At 49.3% G+C, this 21,794-nt stretch overlaps 1 protein-coding gene across 1 annotated transcript; it reads right to left on the reverse strand.

Annotated features, from left to right (window-relative positions):
- Window positions 1-17,980: 17,980 nt before the first annotated feature.
- Window positions 17,981-20,158, reverse strand: SIX6 (SIX homeobox 6). The gene is made up of 2 exons (XM_002200600.5): window positions 19,394-20,158; window positions 17,981-18,287 (listed from the first exon to the last, which is right to left on the reverse strand). Exons 1-2 carry the CDS (start codon window positions 19,963-19,965, stop codon window positions 18,119-18,121), a joined length of 741 nt encoding a protein of 246 aa, XP_002200636.1. The 5' UTR covers window positions 19,966-20,158; the 3' UTR covers window positions 17,981-18,118.
- Window positions 20,159-21,794: the final 1,636 nt, after the last annotated feature.

Here is a 21,794-nt window from a genome sequence, read left to right on the forward strand (position 1 = left end):
CTTTTTTATCCCATTACAAAAAAAACCCACCCAAACCCATGGAGAAGAAGGTGAAGAAGAAGGACCAGCCTCTGCCCTAGAACCTCCATCTTGCTTTATATATATATATTACTATATTCTAAAATGCCCTAAAACCTCCAGCTTGCTTTATATATATATTACTATATTCTAAAACCTTAACTCTAAGTTTTCCACCCTGTGATATTACACACTTCTATTCAAACTCCACAGCCATAATCCCAGTGCTCATTCAATTTTGGAAACCTTCTCCACAGCCTCAGGCCAAATGCAGTGTTCTCTTGGGGGTCAGTGTCTGTCAGCACAGAAAGTCTGAAATTCTCGGGTTCTGAGGTGACAGCAGCACAGGTGGCAGCAGGACAGCGAAATTTCCACAAGGTGGCATTAAAAGACCTGGGCTCCTCTGGCAGAGCTCGGATCCCACAGGTTTTAGGGCTTTTGTGGGATGGCTCAGCATCCGCTGCAGTCAAAGCCCTTCTGGGGAGAGGGAAGAGGGGAGGCTGTGGGGTTTGTCCTTTAAGGGTTTCTCCTTTAAGGGTTTCTCCTTTAAGGGTTTGTCCTATAAGGGTTTGTCCTTTAAGGGTTTGTCTTTTAAGGGTTTGTCTTTTAAGGGTTTGTCTTTTAAGGGTTTGTCTTTTAAGGGTTTGTCCTATAAGGGTTTGTCCTTTAAGGGTTTGTCCTATAAGGGTTTGTCCTTTAAGGGTTTGTTCTTTAAGGGTTTGTCTTTTAAGGGTTTGTCCTATAAGGGTTTGTCTTTTAAGGGTTTGTCCTATAAGGGTTTGTCTTTTAAGGGTTTGTTCTTTAAGGGTTTGTCCTTTAAGGGTTTGTCCTAAAAGGGTTTGTCCTTTAAGGGCTTGTCCTTTAAGGGTTTGTCTTTTAAGGGTTTGTCCTATAAGGGTTGTCTTTTAAGGGTTTGTCCTATAAGGGCTTGTCCTATAAGGGTTGTCTTTTAAGGGTTTGTCCTATAAGGGTTTGTCCTTTAAGGGTTTGTCCTATAAGGGTTTGTTCTTTAAGGGTTTGTCCTTTAAGGGTTTGTCCTTTAAGGGTTTGTCCTATAAGGGTTTGTCCTTTAAGGGTTTGTCCTATAAGGATTCGTCCTTTAAGGGTTTGCCCTGTAAGGGTTTGTCTTTTAAGGGTTTGTCCTGTAAGGGTTTGTCTTTTAAGGGGTTGTCCTTTAAGGGTTTGTCCTATAAGGGTTTCTCCTTTAAGGGTTTGTTCTTTAAGGGTTTGTCCTATAAGGGTTTGTTCTTTAAGGGTTTGTCCTATAAGGATTTGTCCTATAAGGGTTTGTCCTTTAAGGGTTTGTCCTATAAGGGTTTGTCTTTTAAGGGTTTGTCCTTTAAGGGTTTGTCCTTTAAGGGTTTGTCCTATAAGGGTTTGTCTTTTAAGGGTTTGTCCTTTAAGGGTTTGTCCTGTAAGGGTCAGCCGGCTCTGACACACACCACTGCCCTCCTGGGGCTGCAGGGGTGTTTGGCATCAAATCTCCTCAGGGAAGGGCAGGCACGGACAGCAAACATTTGTGGGGATCACTGAGGAAATCAGTGTGCTCCTCTCTGTGCAAAAAATCTGCAGCAAGGGGATTGGTGAGAGGGAAAAGGAGGAGAGAGCAATGGGGAATGGCAGCAGGTACCAAAAGAAAGAATGAGCTCCCAGCTTGAGCCAGGACTGATGCATCCAAATGAGGCAAGTTTGCTTTTTACAGGCCAGCAAAGTCAGGGAGAATCCCCAGAGAGGGGGTAACACCAAACACAGCCTGAGTGGACCCAGAAATCCTTATTTTTACACAGCTCTAGGACAACCCCATTCACCAGGCTGGAAGATGAGGTTTGCCAGCCCTTACCCCACAGATATCATCCCTGGGGAGTGCCTGAGCTCCTGCTAAGATTTTTGGAGTAAATTCTTCACCACTTTGGGGCTGTGCTGGGTGAGAGGAGCCTCAGCAGGACGGGATGGGACCTGAGCAAGAGTATTTGAGCAAACACCAACCACAGCTCTGTGGTTTGCTGTGCTGGGGCTGTTTTGGCAAGAGGCAGACTCAGGTGAGACTATTAAACCATTGCAGCCCTCGGAGAGACTAGAAGCCAAACCAAAAAAATGACAAGTGGGTGACTTTGTCCTGTGGGCAGGAGCAGGAAAGGGGAATAAGCAGGAGGCTGCATCTGTCAGACACAGGGTAAGGCCAGCAGCAGGGCTCACACGGAATTACTGCAGCACAGGCTGCAACTCAGGCAATATTTAACAAAATCTTGTCCACTCCTGCCATAATCAGTGGGAATTCTGTGTTCTCCTGCTTCTCTCCAGGAGAAGCTGCCCTGTGGGTCGGTGTGCAGGGGTGGTGGTGGTGCAGGCAGTGTGTTGGTTTGTTTTTTAAAATATTTTTAAACTTGCAAAAAGAAAAAAAAGAAAAAAAAAGAATGACAATGGTACTGAAGCAGGGAATAAAGGGGAATACAGAATAAAGGCACAGCTGTGCCTGGAGGCTCCTGGCTCTCACACGGTGGAGCTGTTGCTCCAGGAGCTGCGGTGATGCCTTGTGAAAGCTGCCCTAGAACAGAGGCTGGGCAGAGTTAAAGAATAAAATAGGGATTTATTAAAAAGGTGGATGGATCCACCTTGGGCAGCACAAGAGCCCAGCCAGGGCTGCACTCAAAATAAACCCAAAATGGTCACAAAAAGGACAATCGGTCACGAGGTCTCACTTTAATGACTTTTGGTCCATTTGTATATTGAAGTTAATTGTCCAGTTATAGCTTAAGGTTATGAAATCCCATCCTTGTTTTTCTTTCTTCATTCCACTGTTGTTTACACTCTTGGGCCTGAAATTTGGGTCAGTTGTTCTTGGTCCCAAGCTAGAAAAATAATTTTTTTGTCCAGCTACTCTGCGAAGAGAACTCACCATCCCCTAATGAGAAGCTCAGAACCGCACACTAAAGCAGCACAGAATCTGAAAAAGACAAAAACCAAAACCCGTGGCATCATTTCCCCCCTTCAGAGGCTCAAAAGGCCTGTACCTTGTTGAGTGTCTATTCTAAATATCTACTAATAATAGGTGGCACCCCACGTCTTGCCCTGACCCCCATCCCGACAGCCAAGAGTTCACTTTCCTCTCCAAAAGTCAGAGTTTGGCTGTGGGACATGACAGCAAGCACAGGTACCCAAACCACCACACAAATGTGAGTTTTTTGGTTTTTTTTGGGTTTTTTTTTTGTTTTTTTTTTTTTTTTTTTTGGTGGAACAAGGGGCTGAATCAAAGGGAGGGGCTTTAATGAGGCAGAGGGGTTGAAGAGGGAACTGGAGGTCAGATCTTACACAGAACTTTGCCTCAGGTATACCTGGATCTGTTGGAGAGAGTCCAGAGAGGCCACAAAGATGCCAGAGGGCTGGAGCTGCTCTCCTGTGGGGACAGGCTGAGAGAGCTGGGGATGCTCAGCCTGGAGAAGGGAAGGGGAGACCTTCTTGGAGCCTTCTAATACCTCAAGTGGGCTTATAATAAAGTGGGAAAATGACTTCTTACACAAGTAGGTAGTGACAGGAACAGAGGAAGTTTTAAATTAAAAGAGAATTAGAGCTAAAAGATATTTAGATTAGATATTAGGAAGAAATTCTTCTCTATGAGGGTGGTGAGGCACTGGCAAGGCTGCCCACAGCATCTGTGACTGCCACATCCCTGGTAGTATTCAAGGCCAGGTTGGATGGGGCTTGGAGCAACCTGATCTGGTGGAATGTGTCCCTGACAGGGGGCTTGGAACAAAATAGTCTTCAATGTCCCTTTCAATCCAAATGACTACCATTCTATGATAATTCTATTACTATCTAGGAAAAAAAAATATACTATCCAGAGAAAAATAAAATTTAAAAAACGCCAAGAGTTCTGGCTGCTCCTCCAATCTCCTGATGGGTTCCCCTCCCTGAGCACAGGGACCCCCTGCTCCTGCTCCTGCTGCCTGTCCCTGCTGCCACCTCAGCTGGGCCAGGCCTTGAGCAGCTCAGGATGGGTGTGGGGAGTGTTTGTGTGGCTGATCTGTGCAGTGGTGGTTGGTGCCAGCCTGGGGAGCCCTGCCTTGGCACCGAGACAGCTCCAGAGCCTGACACTGTGTGTGGGGACACAGACACAGCCCTGCTCTTCCTCCATCACACACATCTCCCATCCTCACCCACACCTGCAGGGAAGGGCTGTTCTGGACCCCTTTGCTCCCTGCCAGGTCAGATCTGAAGTCTCACTCCTTTCCAGCCACAGACTGGTGGCTGCAGGGAGTAGGCTGAGGATCAATGGTGCCTTTAAATAGCCTGACCCAAAGCCTCTCTAAGCAGCTGGCTCTGCCAAGCAGCAATAGAACTGCTTGGCTATAAGCTTTTCCATCCAAACATTTAATGCTAACATTACCAGATAAACTCTTCCCTTCCTTTCCAAGCAGTGGAGGAAGACAACACCTGTCCCATGAGGAAGACGCTGCTGTCATCCACCTGCACAGCAGATTTCATGGGAGAGGGTCCTTGCAGCCCTGACATCACAGTCCCAAATCCTGCACACCACAGCCAGGCACCGAGCCTGGGGGCACCCTGAAGTATCCCAGGGGTTTTTTGAGAGGCTGCTCTGGGAAGCCAATGGGGCAGAAGATTGTGCTTAAGTGCTTCCCTGGCTTGGGGCTTGTATCTACTAATAATCATAGTTAATCTCTGCCTCCTGCAAGTCAGCCTGCACACACATCTTGTTTAAGCTTGATAAGATATGCTTTTGTTTACAGCAGCCACCTCTGAGCCATCATTTTCTCACAAATGGCCCATGAATCATCAGTTATGTGCTGTTCATGTTGTATGGCAATGTTCAGTGTCAGAGGAGCACGGAAATCTACTGGTCTTCAAAGGAAAACCTTGAATAACCCTGTGCAAATCCAAGTGTTTTCAGCCTGCTGCCAAGGCTATGAATATTGCAGATATTACATGTCTTTGTATGGTATTTGTTAAATAATTAAGGTGGAGGAAGAGATTTTAGCCTAAATGGCTGCTTGAAGCTGCAGCATTAGAGACTTGCAAAATTATTGCTGGAACCCATAAACACAGGTTTGCTTTTGGATCCAGTCTCTTAATATTTTGTATAGCTTAGGCAGCTGTTTCCCAATGATCAACTACAGGCTCCAACTCATCCTACCTGGAGTTGTGAAGAGACAAAGGAAGGAAGAGATAATGAATGGACAGTAGAGTCCTGTTGGGCCAAGAAAATCCAGGTGTTCTTGGGCATCATCCTCAATGAGTTTGTACATTGTGCAGAGGGTGGTTGTAGACTGGGGTTTTTGAAATACCCTCAGAATTCCCTGAGCTGGTGTAGGGAAAAGTAAATTTTCATAGAACCATAGAATTTTTAAAGTTGGAAAAGACCCTTAAGACCATCAAGTCCAACTGATAACTCAGCACTGGCATGTTCATCAATAAATTATGTCCCAAAGTGCCACATCCACAATGCCTTTTGAACATGTCAGGGGTGGTGACTCCACCACTGCCTGTTCCAGTGCCTGACCACCTTTTCAGTGAAGAAATTTTTTCTAATACTAAATCTTAACCTACCCTGGTGCAACTTGAGGCCATTCCTTCTTGTCCTGTCACTCGTTACCTGAGAGAAGAACCCAACCCCCACCTGGCTGCACCCTCCTGTCAGGGAGTTGTGGAGAGTGAGAAGGTCCCCCTGAGCCTCCTTTTCTCCAGGCTGAACAACCCCTTGACTTATCCCCTGGATGAAGCTCCTTGCTCTCCTGCCCCATGCCTCTTGCTGTCTCTCTGATCATTGCAGTCCCTTGGTGTGTCCAGTGAAAGCCACGCAGGAGCTGCTCAGCCCCACCAGAGCGCTGGAGAAGAGCTGCAGGGTGGTGCCAGGCCAAGAGCAAGCCTGTGTTTAGCAAGTTTTCACAGAATCACAGAATAGTTTGGGCTGGAAGTGACATTTAAAGGCCATCCTGCCATCCCCCTGCAGCGATCAGGGACACCTTCACCTAGACCAGGTTGCTCAGAGACCTCTCCAGCCTGGCCTTAAATGTTTCCAGGAATGGAATGGGGCATTCACCAACCCTGGGCAATCTATGCCAGCGCCTCACCACCCTCAGCAAAAACAATTTCTTCCTCATAGCTACTCCCCATTAGTTTAAAATCATTACCTTTTGTCTTATTGCCTTTAGAAAAGTCTGTCTGCACCAGGATTTGATGTGTTAAATTCAACAGCAGCTGAATCCTCATCCTTTGGAGGGTTGCACAGCAAGATCTGGCTCATGGGATCAGCTGAAGCCGTGGCTGGCTGGTTGGGCACCTTCACAGCTTCACATGGGGCTCTCAGGTGTGAGGGCTGCTGCCAACACCCAGGGGATTTTCACACATGCTCAGGGGCAGGCAGGAAAAATGAATTCTCTCTGGCAACTCCGTATGGTTTTGTCGTTGCCATCAGCCATCTCCTGGGAAATGGGCTCCATCCTCCCCCACCTGCAGGCTGTGGGACACGACATTATTCACCAGCAAAAGAGCAAAGCAACTTCCAATAACCCCAAATCCTGCTGCAGGGCCAAAACCCAGCTCAGGCCAACCCCTGCTGCTGCTGTGGCCCCTCTAAGCAGAGGAGAAGCCCCCCGAGCACAGCAGCACCCCCAGCCCACTGCACTGCTCAGCCAGGCTTGGCTGGTTTTTCCTGCAGTCACCTTTGGGCCCTAGCAGTAATCTCGAAGCATCTGCTCCAAATCATCCAGGATTACAGGAATTAAAAAAAAAAAACCCAATTAGGGACCCAGGGTCCTGCAAGCACAAATCCGTTTAGCCCTAATCCAGGCTGCTGCCCCTTCCCAAAAGGCAAAGGGATGGTCCTTGGGGGCTGGTTGGTTTTTGTGTGCCCCAGCACCACATCCTCTCCTCAGCCTCAATTTATCCATTTTTGCCCAGCAGTAGCACCAGGGGACTTGTTCATGTCAGTGGGGAAATGGAACTCTTGGCTTTGGGCTATGAAATCAGATGTGGGGGGCAGTGCCAACCCCTTCCCCTGGGCACACCCAGAGGGGCTCCCAAAGGAGTGTGGATGGAAAGGAGGGGTGCAAACACATCTGAATGTGCCACAGTGCCTGTCAGGGTCTGGACACCAAGCAAAGGCTCCTCCACAGCTTGCTCACCATCATGTCCATCCCTCTGCCATGCTCTGCACTCAACATGGACTGGGACACCTGCACTCCCATGTTCACCTTGCTGGCAATTCAATGTGAAAATGCTCTTCTGAGATAAGACACAGAAATTGGACTCTTTCAGTAGAGTGAGGGTAGAGACTGAAAACCCATTAAGAAAATGTGTCCTTTCCTTTGAAATCCTCTATTTCTTTCAGTGCTATTGGGGTGTTGTCCAGCTGGTTCAACCTTTCACCTGCAGCCCTAAACATTTAAGAGAAAAATGCATTATCCATGGAGTGCCTCAGTATGCCCATAAACTCTGTGAATAACACATTTTAATCAGCGTTGGATCCCTCTCATGTGTGGTGGCCTTTACATCTGTTTGTAAATTTTACAAATCCAGTAGACATCCATAAGGAAAACAGACAATTATTTCATTGTTAATAATTAAATGGGAAAATCCCTGAATTAATATTCAAGAACTCAGGGGGTTTACATGCTTCTAAGAGATAGGTGACTGTTAGAGGAGGACACAACCAATGACTTTTTCTTTTTGATGGCTTTTTTTCTTACACACGATGCAAGAAAAGGTACTCACAGCAGAGGTTCCAGACAGGTGATGCTGTGACAATTAGCACCACGAATTTAGGTTTAGTTGTGCTGAGACATGAGATGCTCTAGATGGTAAAAGCTTTCAAAATTCAAGGGGACATTTGTGGGTGGTAAATCCTTTTTCTGTCTCAAGAAGTCCCATGAGCGTGGGCAATTCCAGGATGTCTATGTGCTTTGTCCTCCTGGGACACCAAAGCCATGACTGACCCACCACGTCAGCAAAGCCCTCAGCTCACAGACTTCTGCATTTGCTGACTTTTACTAAAAGTTTGGTTAATTTGGGGTATCCCTGACTGGGAACCTGGAGCTTTCATCCTGGCTTTCTAGGAGATGCCAGCTGGATATGATCAGTCCTGACTTGTTAAGAACAGCATCCATTGAAGGACTCTTCTTGAGAATAAAAATTTGCAAGATAAAAAATACAGGTAGCTCATTTTTCAAAGACCAGTTTCTGAAACTTCTCTGAGGCAGAAATGAGAGACAGGGATAACCAGACAACACCCAGAGCTGTGTACTTCTTCCATCCCTCACAAAGATGAAAAGGCTGGCAGTTGAAAATAATCCTGGACTTGTGCAAAATGGCTAATTTTAATTTGACTGGGGCAGTGGATGCCCCGTCCCTGGCAGTGTTCCAGGCCAGGTTGGACAGAGCTTGGAGCAAAGTGGAAGGTGTCCCTGCCCATGGCAGCAGGTTGGAACTGGATGATCTTTAAGTCCCTTCCAAACCGAACCATTCTATGATTCTATGATTTTATTCACTTTGATACTCATCACGAGAGTTTCCTTCTTGCTCCAGAAGGGAACCATCTGGAGTCCATCTCCCCAAGGTCCAAAGCAGTGAAAGCTGCTCTCTGGATGTTCTTAATGCCTGGCAGCACAGCCTCTTCTGGAGATATGATGCAAAATTGCAAGGGTGGAAAAAGACTTTTCTTAGGTTCTGTTGTGCAGCTTGTTGCAAAGTTTTGAATGTCCAGGTAATTAAAGCCCTGACAGGTGTATTCCTATGCTGTTGTAGAAGGATTTGATCTAATGGCCATGGAACTCAACAAGAACCTCTCTTCTGGTCTTGAGATGTGTTGCTTCTGACTTGAATTGACAGCGAGATGCAATGTAGATCTCAGCAATTAATACTGAAGGAAGTGTTGCTTATTTAGTTATGCAACAAATAATGAATACCATTTCATTAAAGAAATTAAAGCAATTCATTAATTATGCCTACTTTGCAATGTAACAAAGGAATCACTCTGCTCCATCACTCTTGGTGTCTTCTGATGCTTTGCTTGTGCTGCCAGGCATTTCGTTCCTTCTCTGAGCCTTGCCCTCATGGCTTAAATAAATATTCTATAAGTGAAAACAAGATCACCAGTGCCAGTTGAGCAGCTGGGCCAAGGCCCTGGGCCAAGGCACTGTGCTCTCACGTGTGTGTATTTGGAAGGTGAAACTCAGAAACCTCACAATGACTGGGTTAGCTCTGTAACACAAACAAACCTGAACAGACAAAAAGCATCCCTGCCATCCCATGTTGTGACACACAGAGGTGACACGAGACAGCCAGCTGTAATGCCTGGAAGGCTGTGAGGGCCTTGGCAAGGTGACTTATTCGTAACAAAGCACAGGAAATTGTTAAAAGCAATAAAGATAAAGCTATCAAATGCAAATCATGCTGCAGCACTGCTAAGAACAGCCTTTCTTCTGTCACCCTGTCCCACACAATGTGGGTATGATGCTGCAGCCCCTCGATGCTGCCTGGCACCACAAACACCCCATGGGCTGCAGCAGGACTGCAGGGAGGCTGGGGACTACTGATCATGAAGGTGACTGTGCAGGATCAGGGCAGCACACGGTGACAGATCAGTCCTGCTTCTGCAGTGCAGGAGAGCAGGAAAAAAAAAGGCATTTTTTTGAAATAGTTGAAGCAGTGAGGATTTACTGAACCAGTGTTACACTGTCCATGCAGCTTGCTCAGTGTGCTGTTGCTAGCAATTCAGATATTGTCCAAGCTGTCCTGCTCATCAGTGCATGAACTCTGAAAACACTTAGCCACTACCAGCTCTGTGCATTATTTCAGCTGGAAGAACCGTGGTAGGTAAAGCAGCAACGATGGATCTAAACGATAATAAAGCCTCTCTGTTAAAATTTTAAAGTGCTATACAACTATTTTTAGTGACCTCTCCAGCTGAGATAATGCAGAAAGCTAACTAGATGTGAACATCCATCTTAGGAGAATTGATTCCTGCAGTTTGCAAACCAAGGTGAACTGTAGAAGGTTAATGTTCATGCTCCAACACAAGAGGTATGAATAGTTGTGTACTATTCATGTAAAGTAATAACCTATTCAATGTGAATGCAGTGTTTTTTTTTCTTCCTCTAGGATGTTTATTTCCATAATGGACATTTGGTTCAGACTGAACACTAAGAGCTCCCTCCAAAAGATCCTCCTCCCTCTGTGTGTAGATGAGTGTGATGGGTGTAAGCATGAGGGATGGAGGGGAATCTGGTTTTGATTCAGGAAAGGGAACATTCAAGCATTTGAGCATGGCCCAAACCCAAGTTTTTGGGTCAGCATTTTCAAATTCAGGCTTTTAAAATGAGGCAACTGCATTTTGAGGCTTCCTAAATAAAAGAGCTGAGCACCAGCAGCTCTCTCTCTGCAAGGAGATGGAGAGCACTGGGTGCTGCTGCAAAAATGCAGCACATATTTCAAAAATGCAGCACATACTGCAAAATGCAGCAAATATTCCAGCACTGCTACAGCAAATTCTTTACTTCTCAGAGCTCATTTATCTCAGAAGGGCTCCACATCCAGCAATGCAGCCTGCTGCCCTGCCCCTCCAAACCCTCAGATGGCAATTAGCAACATCAATAAGTAATAGAACAAATACTTTGTCTCTGAAAAAACAAGCCACAGGCAGAGCAGTTTATTCGCTTTACTCTGAGGCTGCACTAAAAAACTTCATTTTTAATATTTAATCTGCTTAAAGCCCCAGTCTTACAAACACTTAATTTTGAGATGCTTGAAAGCCAATGTATGATGAAGGCAGGGTGAAAGGCAAGACCTGGTGCTTGTAAACAACAATATCCATCGAGTCTGGTGTGCACCAAGGATGCCTCTGTGGGGAAGATTTTAGCAGAATTCCTTTGGCTCACCTCTTTAGCAAAGAGACAGTGATTTTCCATCAGAGCCAAAGCCTAAAGAAAATGTCAGAAAATAGCTAAAATACTGTAATAGGAATGTTTATTAGATTAATAATAAATTGAAATATTACTGGAGAAAATAGCTTAAAAAAAAGTAGAAAACCAATGAGATCCACCTAGAAGCCATGAGCTTTGTGCTCTTAAGTGGCAATGTGGCTCTAGTGATGCTTCAAGAACCATTCCTTGCAGAGGACATCCCACCACTGGAGCCCTGAAGTCCCTCTGACCCACGAGTGACCTGCCACACGAGTCTGCCAGGAAACACTCCAGCAGTTTAAGCTTAACAACCAAATAGGTTTGCATCACTCCTTCAGCAGTGGGGCTCTCAGGGGATGAAAAGGATCACCGACTGAGTGGGAACAATACTCACAGAAATCAACGCTGGCCTCAGGAGTCTCCTCTCACTCTGCGGTCAATAGGCAGAGACGAGCCTTGGCAGACAGTGAACTTGATTAGAGAGATGATCTTGGTTAAACCTGCCTAGATCTCCTTGCTGCTAAGGCCAGAGGGGGAGGAGGGTGGGCATGGCTCTCCAGGCAACAGAGCCTGATTGATGGGGCTGGATTACTGCGGGATTAGGTGCCCTGAGCCACCCACCTGAGCACTGCTCTCTCCCACGGACCACACGGCAGCCTGCAGATCAACCCACCCCGTGGCACTTTTGGGGACATCTGTCCCCAGGGTGACTCCAGGGACTGGCTGCTGGCCTGCACTACTGGAAGGTGTGGTAGGGAAAGTGTAAGCCAAGGTAATTTTGAAGAACAACCCATAAAGTCTTCAAATTGACTTAAGAAATTATCTGGCCTGAAGAGCAGTTTCTAGTATAAATGTATAAATGTCCTGATAGAGACATTCATGAGGAGGCTTTTTTTCCAACCTGCAGACACAGTGATTTGCTCCCTGAGGAATGGCTGTGTGTTCTTGTGGTTCTTTGAGGTGCCTGAAAGACACTGGAGCTGTGTGCCCCTGTGTGTGGCTGGTCCACTGTACACTTAGTGGGGAATTACCCTCCCATACAGGGTTCCGAAGAAGAGCTATTATTCCATCCTCAGTTACCTTGGTATTACAACCACGTGTTATGAAAGCATTTCAAGGATTGCTGCTGAAGAAGCACATGCGCTTCAGTCAGTGACATTGGGAGCAAAGGGATGGCTTTGTCCTGAGTGGAGCCTCTAATGGCATTGAAAGAAGATTCAGACCAGCAAAAGGCTGGTCTGAAAAAAAAGATTTAAAAAAAGATGAAAAAACCCTGAGTCCTGCTCTCCTGCTGCAGAGCTCTCCTTGAAATCAGCAGATCTTGAGGAAGAGAAGGTAGTGCTGGGTTAAAACTTACTGCTTGTCCTAGAGAAGCCCCAAATAGTGTGCCATTGAGGTTACTATGGAGTTATTGAATAAAGGCTGAGAAGCTTGTTCTGCTGATCAATACCTGTGTGTGTGCATGCAGATCTCAGCAGAGGCTGTTTGTCTCTTAGAGGCTCCACTCTGAAACCTTTATCCAGCTTTTGTGGAGTTTTCAAAGGGGTTGAACTTCTGAGACCAGTGCAAATAAGATGTGGGTGATCAGGACAAATAGATGCTTTCATTCTGCTCCTACCTCCAGATGATTATAACCTCTCTCCTCACACCTTTACTTTATATTAGACTGCTAAAAAAAAAAAAAAGGAGAAAAAAAAAAAAGAGGTATCAAGAGGAACAGCTTTAAATGGAAATAAAGAGATGTGTCTAAATCCTTTAGGCTGTTTGGGATGTCTCAAGTGATTTAGTCTGGCTGTATCTGTACATTAAAGCATATGAGGGCACTGAGGTTCATCACTTATCCTATTAAAACGTTAGAAGAGTCCCTGGCTCGGGTTTGCCTCAGACCAGGCAGAGCTGTCTCACACGATCCCTAGGGAAGAGCTCAACATCCAGCATGGCATGCAGAGCCTTTCCCGTGGACACAGCCACCTTTTTGGGAGGGTGAGGGGGCCAAAAATCACGGAGAAGCGACCCCAGCAGCAGGCAGCAGTGTCAGGACAAGTCATTTACTAGCACAGACATGGCAGAGTGCCTTCCTGCTTTGTGGCAAGTCTGTACTGTGACAATAAAGAGATAAACCCTTGCCAGGTGTTTTCCAGTCAGGAGCGGGTGCTGGATGAAGGTGTGATAAGGAAAAAAGAGACCACCCCATAAATCTGGTCTCCATATGGACACCCTCCTCATAAGACTGTCCTGATTGCCTGAAAATGAGCTGCAAATCCAGATTTTGGGGATGGTGAGCTGCAAGTCCTGTCTGGCACCATTTATTTGGCTGCCCGGTGGGGAGGGAGTCCTGGAGGTCCCAAGCCCCAGGCACCTCCTTGGGCACTGCTGGAAAGGAGATGCTTTTCCCTCAGCAGTAAGTGGGGAGGGTGAGGATCCCATCCTGCCCATGCTGGGTGTGAGGGTCACCCACAGAAGTGGGTTTAGCTCAGCATTGTCAGACAATCCCAAGATAAAAAACTCTGGGTTTTACTCCATACAGTAAGAGAAGAGCCTCTACAGGGAGAGCAGTGGGTGACTGGCACAACTTTTAGGATTTCTGGGACAGAAATAATGGAAACAGTGGTGAGGGCTGATGCTGTGGGCTGACTCCAGTGGGATGGAATGGCACCAGCTCTGCTAAGTGTAAGGAGAAAATTAACAAAGTGTGGAGGATTATAGGACGGTAGTGCCTCTCTCCTACATCTGGGAAGAGGCAGAGATGATAAATATGTGAACCCACTTTGCTTCTACATGATTTGAAGCTGGAAATTTCCTTCCAAACTGTATTTCTTGCAGGGGAAAGTGTGTGCCAGAGAGGCCTATGTCACAGATCAGAAGGCAGTGGGGTTAAAATGAGCTTTCTGGAGAATTTCTGCAATTTGGGGGAGTTTAGATTGGGTGCAGTAGTGGTGAAGGAAGGTACTTTTCCTGGCCTTTGGCTGGGGGTCTTGCAGCCAGTCCTGACAGAAGGGAATCTACATCCACGGGCTTTTCCTGTCACCCTGGTGCCAAGGATAAATGCTGATAGAGTGCAAAGTGCTGTAAGCCTCGGAGGATCTAAGATGAAATGTTTTTTCCCTGGATCCTCAGCTCGGTCTCACCCTCTGGGCCCCCTCATGGGGGCACACCAAGGTCAGCCCAGGGTTCAGGCTCCTTTGGGATGCTGGGGCTGGAGGGCAGCCTTGGGAAAGGGACAAGGGAAAGGACAGGTCAAAGTTTGGCAGCTCCCACACCCCACAGTGCCCTTTCCCTTTGGCTCCTGACGCCTCCATCTCCACTCCAGCAAACACACCTGGATCTTCTCCTGGAGAGAAAAGAAATAACAGACATAGAAGAGCCAATCCTGGCACTGCTGGCAGGCAGGGCCGGGCAGTATTACGCTCTCTCTCACGGTATTACCCCACAGCAGCCAGGGGTAACTGGATCTGCAGGAGTCTGATCCTCCCAAGCCCTTAATTGGATGCGGGAAACGTCCAAAATGCGGCTCACTCTCCTGCCTCCCACAGCTGTGGCACACACACACATGTTCTTTTACATCATCCCAGCTCCAGGCCAGCAAGCCAGAGCTGACTCTTTGTACAGGAGCTCTCCCAGACAAGAGAAGTGCTGCTGGTGGTGCGATATTCAACAGATTTCCAGACACCCCCTTTTTGTGTTCTGCAAAGAAAACCCCTTGGTTAGACAAGGGGCAAAAGGCAGGGGCAGAACAAATAGGGAACAGTCCCCTTTTGTGGGATGGGGCTGTGGGGTGGGGATGGGATGAAGGATTGTGCAGATTTGGGTGTGAGGATGGGCGTACAGGGAGCACCCGCATGGGCCAGGCAGCAGCTGGGGCAGTACCCCCGGCTTCCCTCCACCTCAGTTTCCCCTGCAAGCAGTCCTCCTCTGCAGTGTGGGACTGGGACAATACTCCCTGGATAAGTGGGCCTTCTATCCCCAGCTGCACCAGAGCCAGGCTCTCTCCCCAACCTGCAAGCCTTTTGCTTTTTTTTTTTTTTTTTTTCCTCTTACAAAATCAATTTACAGACAGCTCACTCATTTTTCCCCCTTGCAAACTTATTAGGTATTCAGTCCCGGCTAGCACTCGTAAGCATCCTTTGTCCCAGGGAGGGCTGGAGCCCCCTTCATTAGCAGTGATTACCTCTGAGCAGTTTGACAGCCTCCCAGCCCGCTTACAAGACTTTCCCATTCAGCCCTGCCCGGGGCTGCCCCGCTTCTCAAAAGAAACGGAAACATTCAAACATTTCTCCCCCCTTCCCAGCCGAAGAGAGGAAAAGCTGTTTCTCTTTTCCGCCTTCCCCATTCACTTCACTTTTGATACAATATTTTCCTTCTTTGTTAAACCGGAGAGAGAGGGGTCAAGGCAGACTTTTTAGTGACCCTTTTCGGAGCGCTTTGTTTAATGTAAATACAAGCTCCTTCACTCTTACCCGTTTATAATTATTATTATTTTTAAAGCAACCAGAGACTCGGGAGGGCGACGGCTTGGGCTGATATTTACGGGGAAAAAAATCTGAAAATCATGAGGGAAGGACATTGACTTTCAATAAGGGAAGGGAAAGGGCAGTTGGGGAGAAAAAAAAAAAATACAAACAACACAGACAGGAGGTATGGGGTGGGAAAACGGAGATTTTTTTTTTTTCTTTTGGTTCTTACTGGTCGAACCGATGCTGCGGGCGCAGCCGCACGGCCCCGGGCCCCGCAGAGCTGCGGCGGGGAAGCAGCGGAGATGGGAGATGCTCGGTTCTCCCCTTCTCCCACAACAAGCAAGGACAGACAGCGGGGATGCTCTTCCCACGGGGGCTCCGTGCTCCTTTCCCGGCCCCAGCCACTCTTTCCAAAGGGGGAGGTTTGTTCTCTTGCCTCCAGCACCTCCCTCCACTGCTCACTCGGGAGATCCTGCATCCTCCACGGAGCTCAAACCCTCTGTCGGAAGAGACAATATCATCCCCGCTGCCTATTGAACAAATTCCAGGTGTTTTTTCGTTGGAAAGAAATCCCGCGTTACCAGACGCTGAGCGCATGTGCTTTCTGCTCTCTTTATATCTTTAATTCCCCACAATAAGCGCTGCTACTCTGCCCGCAGAAGCCGGTGGAGAAATTGAATCCAATTCACCGATTTCCCGGGAAAGAAAATAAATGGATAAAAACCACGATGTATTTCATCAGATTCCGTTTTGAGGGTGAACACTGCTTTTGCTCCCAAAACAACCTCGTGGGTGGGAAACGCTGCCCATCAGCGAACCCCAAACCCAAGGTGAAACCCCAACCTCTTTGACGCTTAAACAGCACAGCCGGGCTCTTCTTGCGCGGCTTAAACCCAGTGGGGTTCAGCAGGCACCAAACCTCAGGGTTTGGGGTGCAAAATGCTCTCCGGACCCTCCCGTAGGTGTGTACCCCAAAGGCAGGTGGAGACCTCTACTCTTTCCCCGCTCCCCGCCCTGCGATCCAACCCTTCCGCACTCCTAAAATGTAGATTATTTGCCTGTTACACTCCTCCAGGGAAAGAGCTGCCTGTAAATTGACTTGAAAAAACAGTTTAAAAATTCCTGCTACCCTCCCCATCCCTGGAACAGTCTGCAAGGAAAACCAAGGCACATGCATTTGGGGATGGAACGCAGATTTGGGCATGGGGGGAGAAAACGCCTTGAATCCAGGTTTTAAATTCAAATTTAGGCAGAGGGGCAAAAGTCACTGCCTAGACGGGAATATACCTCCCGATAAAAGGTAGCACGACTGAATTAAACTATCACGGAGCCGGAATGCCCCTGCCCTTTGCAGGAGCCGAGCGGGAGCCGGGGCATCTCCCGCTGCCAGCGCTGCCCGGCTTCCCCCAGTGCCAGGCTTCGGCTGCTAAATAAAACGAGCCAAGCAATCAGCTTACCGGGGAGGCATCTCTCTGAGGACAGGGGAGTAAACGCGATGAGACCGAGAAGACAAAAAAAGCACAGCTCAGGCGATTTAAAGATCAATGTCAAATTGTATAATATAAAATCCTTCTGCTGGGGAAAAAAGCTTAGCGCGCTCCTTGGACCTGGTGTTTGGTCTCCTCCAGCAAAACCACCGCAAAAGAAAGCGAGGGAGGCGGATGGTGGGGACAGCCGCAGGCACATCGCAGAGGTCGCGATTTGGGGTAATTTGTAATTTAGCCCCCGTTATGGCCTTTCACTGGCATGGAGAACTGTTAATTCTCCATCTTCTCCTCGCCTTTGCCAGGTGAAGGAGGAAGCTTAGTTTCCTCGGCGACACTGTGCCCCAACCATTGCTCTCAATATTTTTTTTTATCTTTCTCTTCCCCTCGTTCCTCTCAGAAAATTCGCCTCCGATAATCCCCAGAGCTTCAGCCCTTGGGAGAGAAGAAGCTGAGGCGATGCCACCTCCTTGCCATCCCCAGCCAGCCCCGTTCCTGCTCCTCTGGCCTCATCCCGGCTCCTCCCAGCTCCCTGCCTGGCAAAGACATCACCCCCGGTCCCGGGGACCGGCTACTTCGGTTCCTGCCGAGCTGCTGCTGAAATACCCGCGGCCTCGGAGATCTGCTCTGCGTAAAGTGGCGGGCTTGAAACAGACACCGTCATTTCAAAGCAGATGCGAGGGTCGTTCACCAAATATTTTATTATGGTTTTAGGCTGCTTCATACAGTTTCGTCCTGCACATGCTCTACAAGTCACCTGTGCACATAGAGAACAAGCCAAAAATAATAATAATTAATAATAATAATAGAAAAAAATCTACCATAGCAATCCCTTAAATAAGTAAATAAACATTATATATATATATTTATAAAAACCCTTTAAAGTAAAGCAAAACCCAACCAAAAGAACAGCGTCTTTTCAACATGAAACAACCCCGCGGGATAAGGGCTCAGACATTTTGCAACTTGGCATTCTGTTTCTTGATGATTTTTTTTTTCTTTTTACTTTTTCTGGGCTTTCTTTAATTATTTCTTTTTAGGCATCAATTCCGCAAATCCTTCGAAATAAAGGCGACAACGATTTCAAGGACGTTTTTTTAACGCAGTCTGCTGCGGGGCTGGGAGGGAAGCGCGGGCGGGGAGCGCCCCGTACCCCGCGTTGGGCAGCGCCAGCCCCGCCGCTCCGGCCGTGTCGGAGGCACCGGTGAGCCGGGCCTCCCTCTCGCCCCGCTTTGCCATGGCGGCGGTGTCAGATGTCACATTCACTGTCGCTGGATGTGATGGAGATGGCGGAGGTGGCCGCTTTGCTGGAGAGACTGGCTGCGGGGCTGGAGGCGGCCCCCACCGCCTCGCCGCCGCTCTCCTCCTCCGCTTGCAGCGAGCGCACCGAGCCCTGCGTTAGGACCTGCTGCTGTAGCCTGCAAGAACCGGCACACACAGCATCATCGCCAGCCCTCCGCACCCGCCAGCAGCCCCGCTGTCCCCCCAGGGGCTCCCCCGACCTGCCCCCGACCTCCTCCTCTCGCCACTCACACCGGCGATACCAGAGAGGAGAAGCTGGGTGGGCACCCGGTTCCTCAGCTCTGTCTGAAAAACCGGGAGCCCACCCCAAGGACAGCCAGGGGAAAGTTGTCCCACTCCTCCTCAGCCTGCCCCCAAACCGGGCCTCGTCTCAGGGGTCAGTAATGCCCTGCAGCAGCTCCCGAGAGGCGTTCCCCATCCAGTAGGCCTTACATCTTCCTTTAGCCGATAAAAAAGGGCTCCGGGTGACAGTACCCACGTCTCCGACATGAGACAACCCGGCTGAGGGGTGACAAAGGGAGTTTTCCTCACCCCGGGATCCTGGGGAGGAGATAAAGGGGAACTCTGCTTCCTCCCCTGCCTGCCAGGGCGTCTGCTTGTGTCACTAGTGTTGGGATAACACTGCTCATTTAGAGCCGTGATTTTGTTCCACAACATATATTTTTAAAAATTATATATATATACACACATATATTCACGTTGTATTTCTATTATATATTTATATATATATAATAGAAACAAGAACAATATCCCAAGGAATGCTCCCAGATGGCTCTGGCGAAGGAGCAGGGCACGGCGGCTGTGGCAGGCCCACAGAGGGCATGGCTGGCTCTTCTCAGGATGGACATATTTCAAACCAGTATTTATATGTCCGGGCAAAACTTTGAAGGGGGTTTGTCTCCGCTCAGCCCCTGAGCATTGCCCTTCTGCCGCCAGCTCCAGCCGGTGTGGCCCTTCTCCTGCTCCCCTGTCCCGCTCCCCCAACAGGGCAGCCAAGAGGGAGCCCAGGGCGGGAATCCTCCCCTATTAAATCGAAGCAATTAAAAAGCCTTAGTGTTTTCCCGCTGCTCCTGCTTTATCTCGCTGCATTTCCCGGGGAGGAATCTCCCGGGATGGTTTCCCCCGTCCTCTGCCGCCAGGCTCGCACCGCCTCCCCGCTGCCTCCGGCCCCGGCGGGCGGGCACGAAGCCTCGCTAAGGGGAACCTGTGGGCAGCACCTTACCTGTTCTTAGCGGCTGCTGCCCTGTCCCTTTGCCTGCGGTTTTTGAACCAGTTGCCCACTTGCGTGGGGGTAAGTCCCGTGGCCTGAGCCAGTTCCCGCTTTTTGCTGGGGTTGGGGTAAGGGTCCTGCAGGTACCACTCCCGCAGCAAATGCCTCGTCCGCTCCTTGAAGCAATGTGTCTTCTGCTCGCCGTCCCAGATGGTGCGCGGCAGCGGGAACTTCTTCCTCACCCGGTACTTGTCCACCGGCCCCAGGGGTCGGCCCCGCAGCTTCTCCGCCTCCTGGTAGTGCGCTTCCAGCCAGAGGGCTTGCAGTTTGGCGTGGGACTCCTTGGTGAACTTGTGGTTCTCCAGGATGTGGTAGAGCTCCCGGTAGTTCCCCGTGTGGAAGGCCACGATGGCCCGGGCTCTCAGCACCGACTCGTTCTTGTTGAGCGCCTCGCAGGCCGCGGGGGCCACGGGCAGGGACCAGAGGAAGCGCCCCAGGCGCTCGATGTCCCCGCTCTCCTCCAGGGTCTCGCATACCCCGGCCACCTGCTGCGGGCTGAAATTGAGGATGGGCAGCTGGAACATGGAGGCGGCGCCGGGCTCCGCTCCGCGCTCCGCGTACCCCCGGCGGTGCCCGCCGCGCACAGCTCCGCGGCGGGGAAGGGGCAGCGGCCCCGGGCCGCCCCTCGTTCCGCTGCTGCCTCCGCCGGTGCCGGCGGAGCTGCCGCGGGAGGGACGGCGGAGGCAGAGAGCCGATGGGGACCGCTCGGCAGCTCCGGCGACTGGGGGCGGTGGGCAAGGGCGAGGCGGAGGAGGATGGAGCGGGGAGGGAGGGCGGGCGGGAGGGAGGGGGGAGGGAAGTTAAAAAAAAAAAAAAAGAGATAAAAAGAAGAAGAAAAAAATGAAACCAGAAAAGGCACAAGCGCAGCTCCCCGCCGCTGCCGCGCTGCTGCGGGAGCGGCTGATTTGCTGCGGGCTCGGCAGATTGGCTCCCGGGTTTCCATGGCGGGGCTGCCACTCACTGTCAGCCGCTGCCAATCACGGCGGAATTTCCCGCACCGCCCCGCACCGCCCCGCACCGCCCCGCACCGCCCCGCACCGCCCCGCTCCCCGGGGACCGCGACCCCGCCGCCCTGCCCCGCCGACCCGGGCAGGGCAGAGCCGCCCCGGGGAAAGCAGGATGGGGGGAGGAAGGGGGTTCCCGTTTCGGGGTGCTGGCAGCAGGTTGGAGGGAGTGGTCCCGGCGATAGGACCCACACATCCTCCGCGGTAAAGCTGCGCGGTCCGGCCCGGTGCTGCTCGCACAGAGCTCCGCGCACCCGCGGGCGGAGAGGGGGATAAGGCAGAGCTGAGAAATCAGATAAAAAAATTGGCTGCGGAACAGTGACAGTGATGCCGGGAGTGCCACTGACAATGGATGCGGCGGGAGGACCGCAGGAACAGACGAGATTTAGGGAAAAACTCTCCCCTTTCTCCCTGTAGGTGACTTCCTATTTCGGTTAAGACAAGGAATTCTCTGCAAAGAGCCCAGCGCCCAGCCAAAAGCGCTATTTTAAATTTTTTTTTTTTTTTTTTAACATTTAAACCCTTATTGTTTTCGGCTGAATGGTCCTGAATAGAAGCCGAGAATAGTCGCGAGGAGTGAGAAGTCATTTGTAGGTCAGGAAAGCGACTTAAAGCAGATTTCGGGAATCTTTTGAAATATTGATCACCTTGTAGTAATCATTCCCCGTGGGTTTTTTCCCCCCTCGGTGGCCCGAGAGATCGACCTGGGTGCGAGGTGAGCCCCGGCCGCCCCTCTGGAGCAGCGGGGCCAACTCCAGACATCTCGGGTTGGGATGAAATATCTCTCTGAGCTGCGAGGATACGATTTATTTTCCGTAGAGAACAGGCGGATGATCAAGAAGCCACTCTTTATTCTACAAATAGCTGCTCAGTGGTAATTTCTTCCCGGGAATTAGGGACTATGCTCGGACAGGCAGCATATATTTTGAATTAAACTCAATATGTTCTCCCCTCTGCTCTTTGCAATGTATTTTTTTCTAGAATGCTTGTCCAAAAAAATCCCTTCTTAATTTGATATTTTATTATTGTCTCTTCCTCCCCCCTTATTATTTTTTCCTATTGTTTTTGTCTTCCTTTCTTCTCTTCTTTAAGAAAGCTGCTTTGCTTGTTGCCTGTAGACCGAAATTAAACAGATTTACATTTTCTCCAATCATTTCTCTGTAGAAATGGAGCTGGACTGAGGCTCGCCGTCTTTTCTTTAGTATCAAGTACAATTTGTCTTTTGCTTGTGAAGATTTGGTAAATCAGAAGGCAGATAGATAGCGCAGATGGTCGGAGGTGTCGGGTCAGATTATGGTACGCCTCAGTACAGTGCTAAGCTCATTCTGACGGAAAACCCTGATATTATT

The sequence above is a fragment of the Taeniopygia guttata genome, chromosome 5, assembly GCF_048771995.1.
Source record: "Taeniopygia guttata chromosome 5, bTaeGut7.mat, whole genome shotgun sequence".
Taxonomy (NCBI): domain Eukaryota; kingdom Metazoa; phylum Chordata; class Aves; order Passeriformes; family Estrildidae; genus Taeniopygia; species Taeniopygia guttata.

Excerpts from the sequence above, each read along its gene's own strand:
- SIX6 (XM_002200600.5), bottom strand. The coding sequence starts at position 19,965 with ATGTTCCAGCTGCCCATCCTCAATTTCAGCCCGCAGCAGGTGGCCGGG. Across the intron at positions 18,288-19,393 it reads GCAGCAGCCGCTAAGAACAG|GCTACAGCAGCAGGTCCTAA; the intron begins GTAAGGTGCTGC and ends CGGTTCTTGCAG.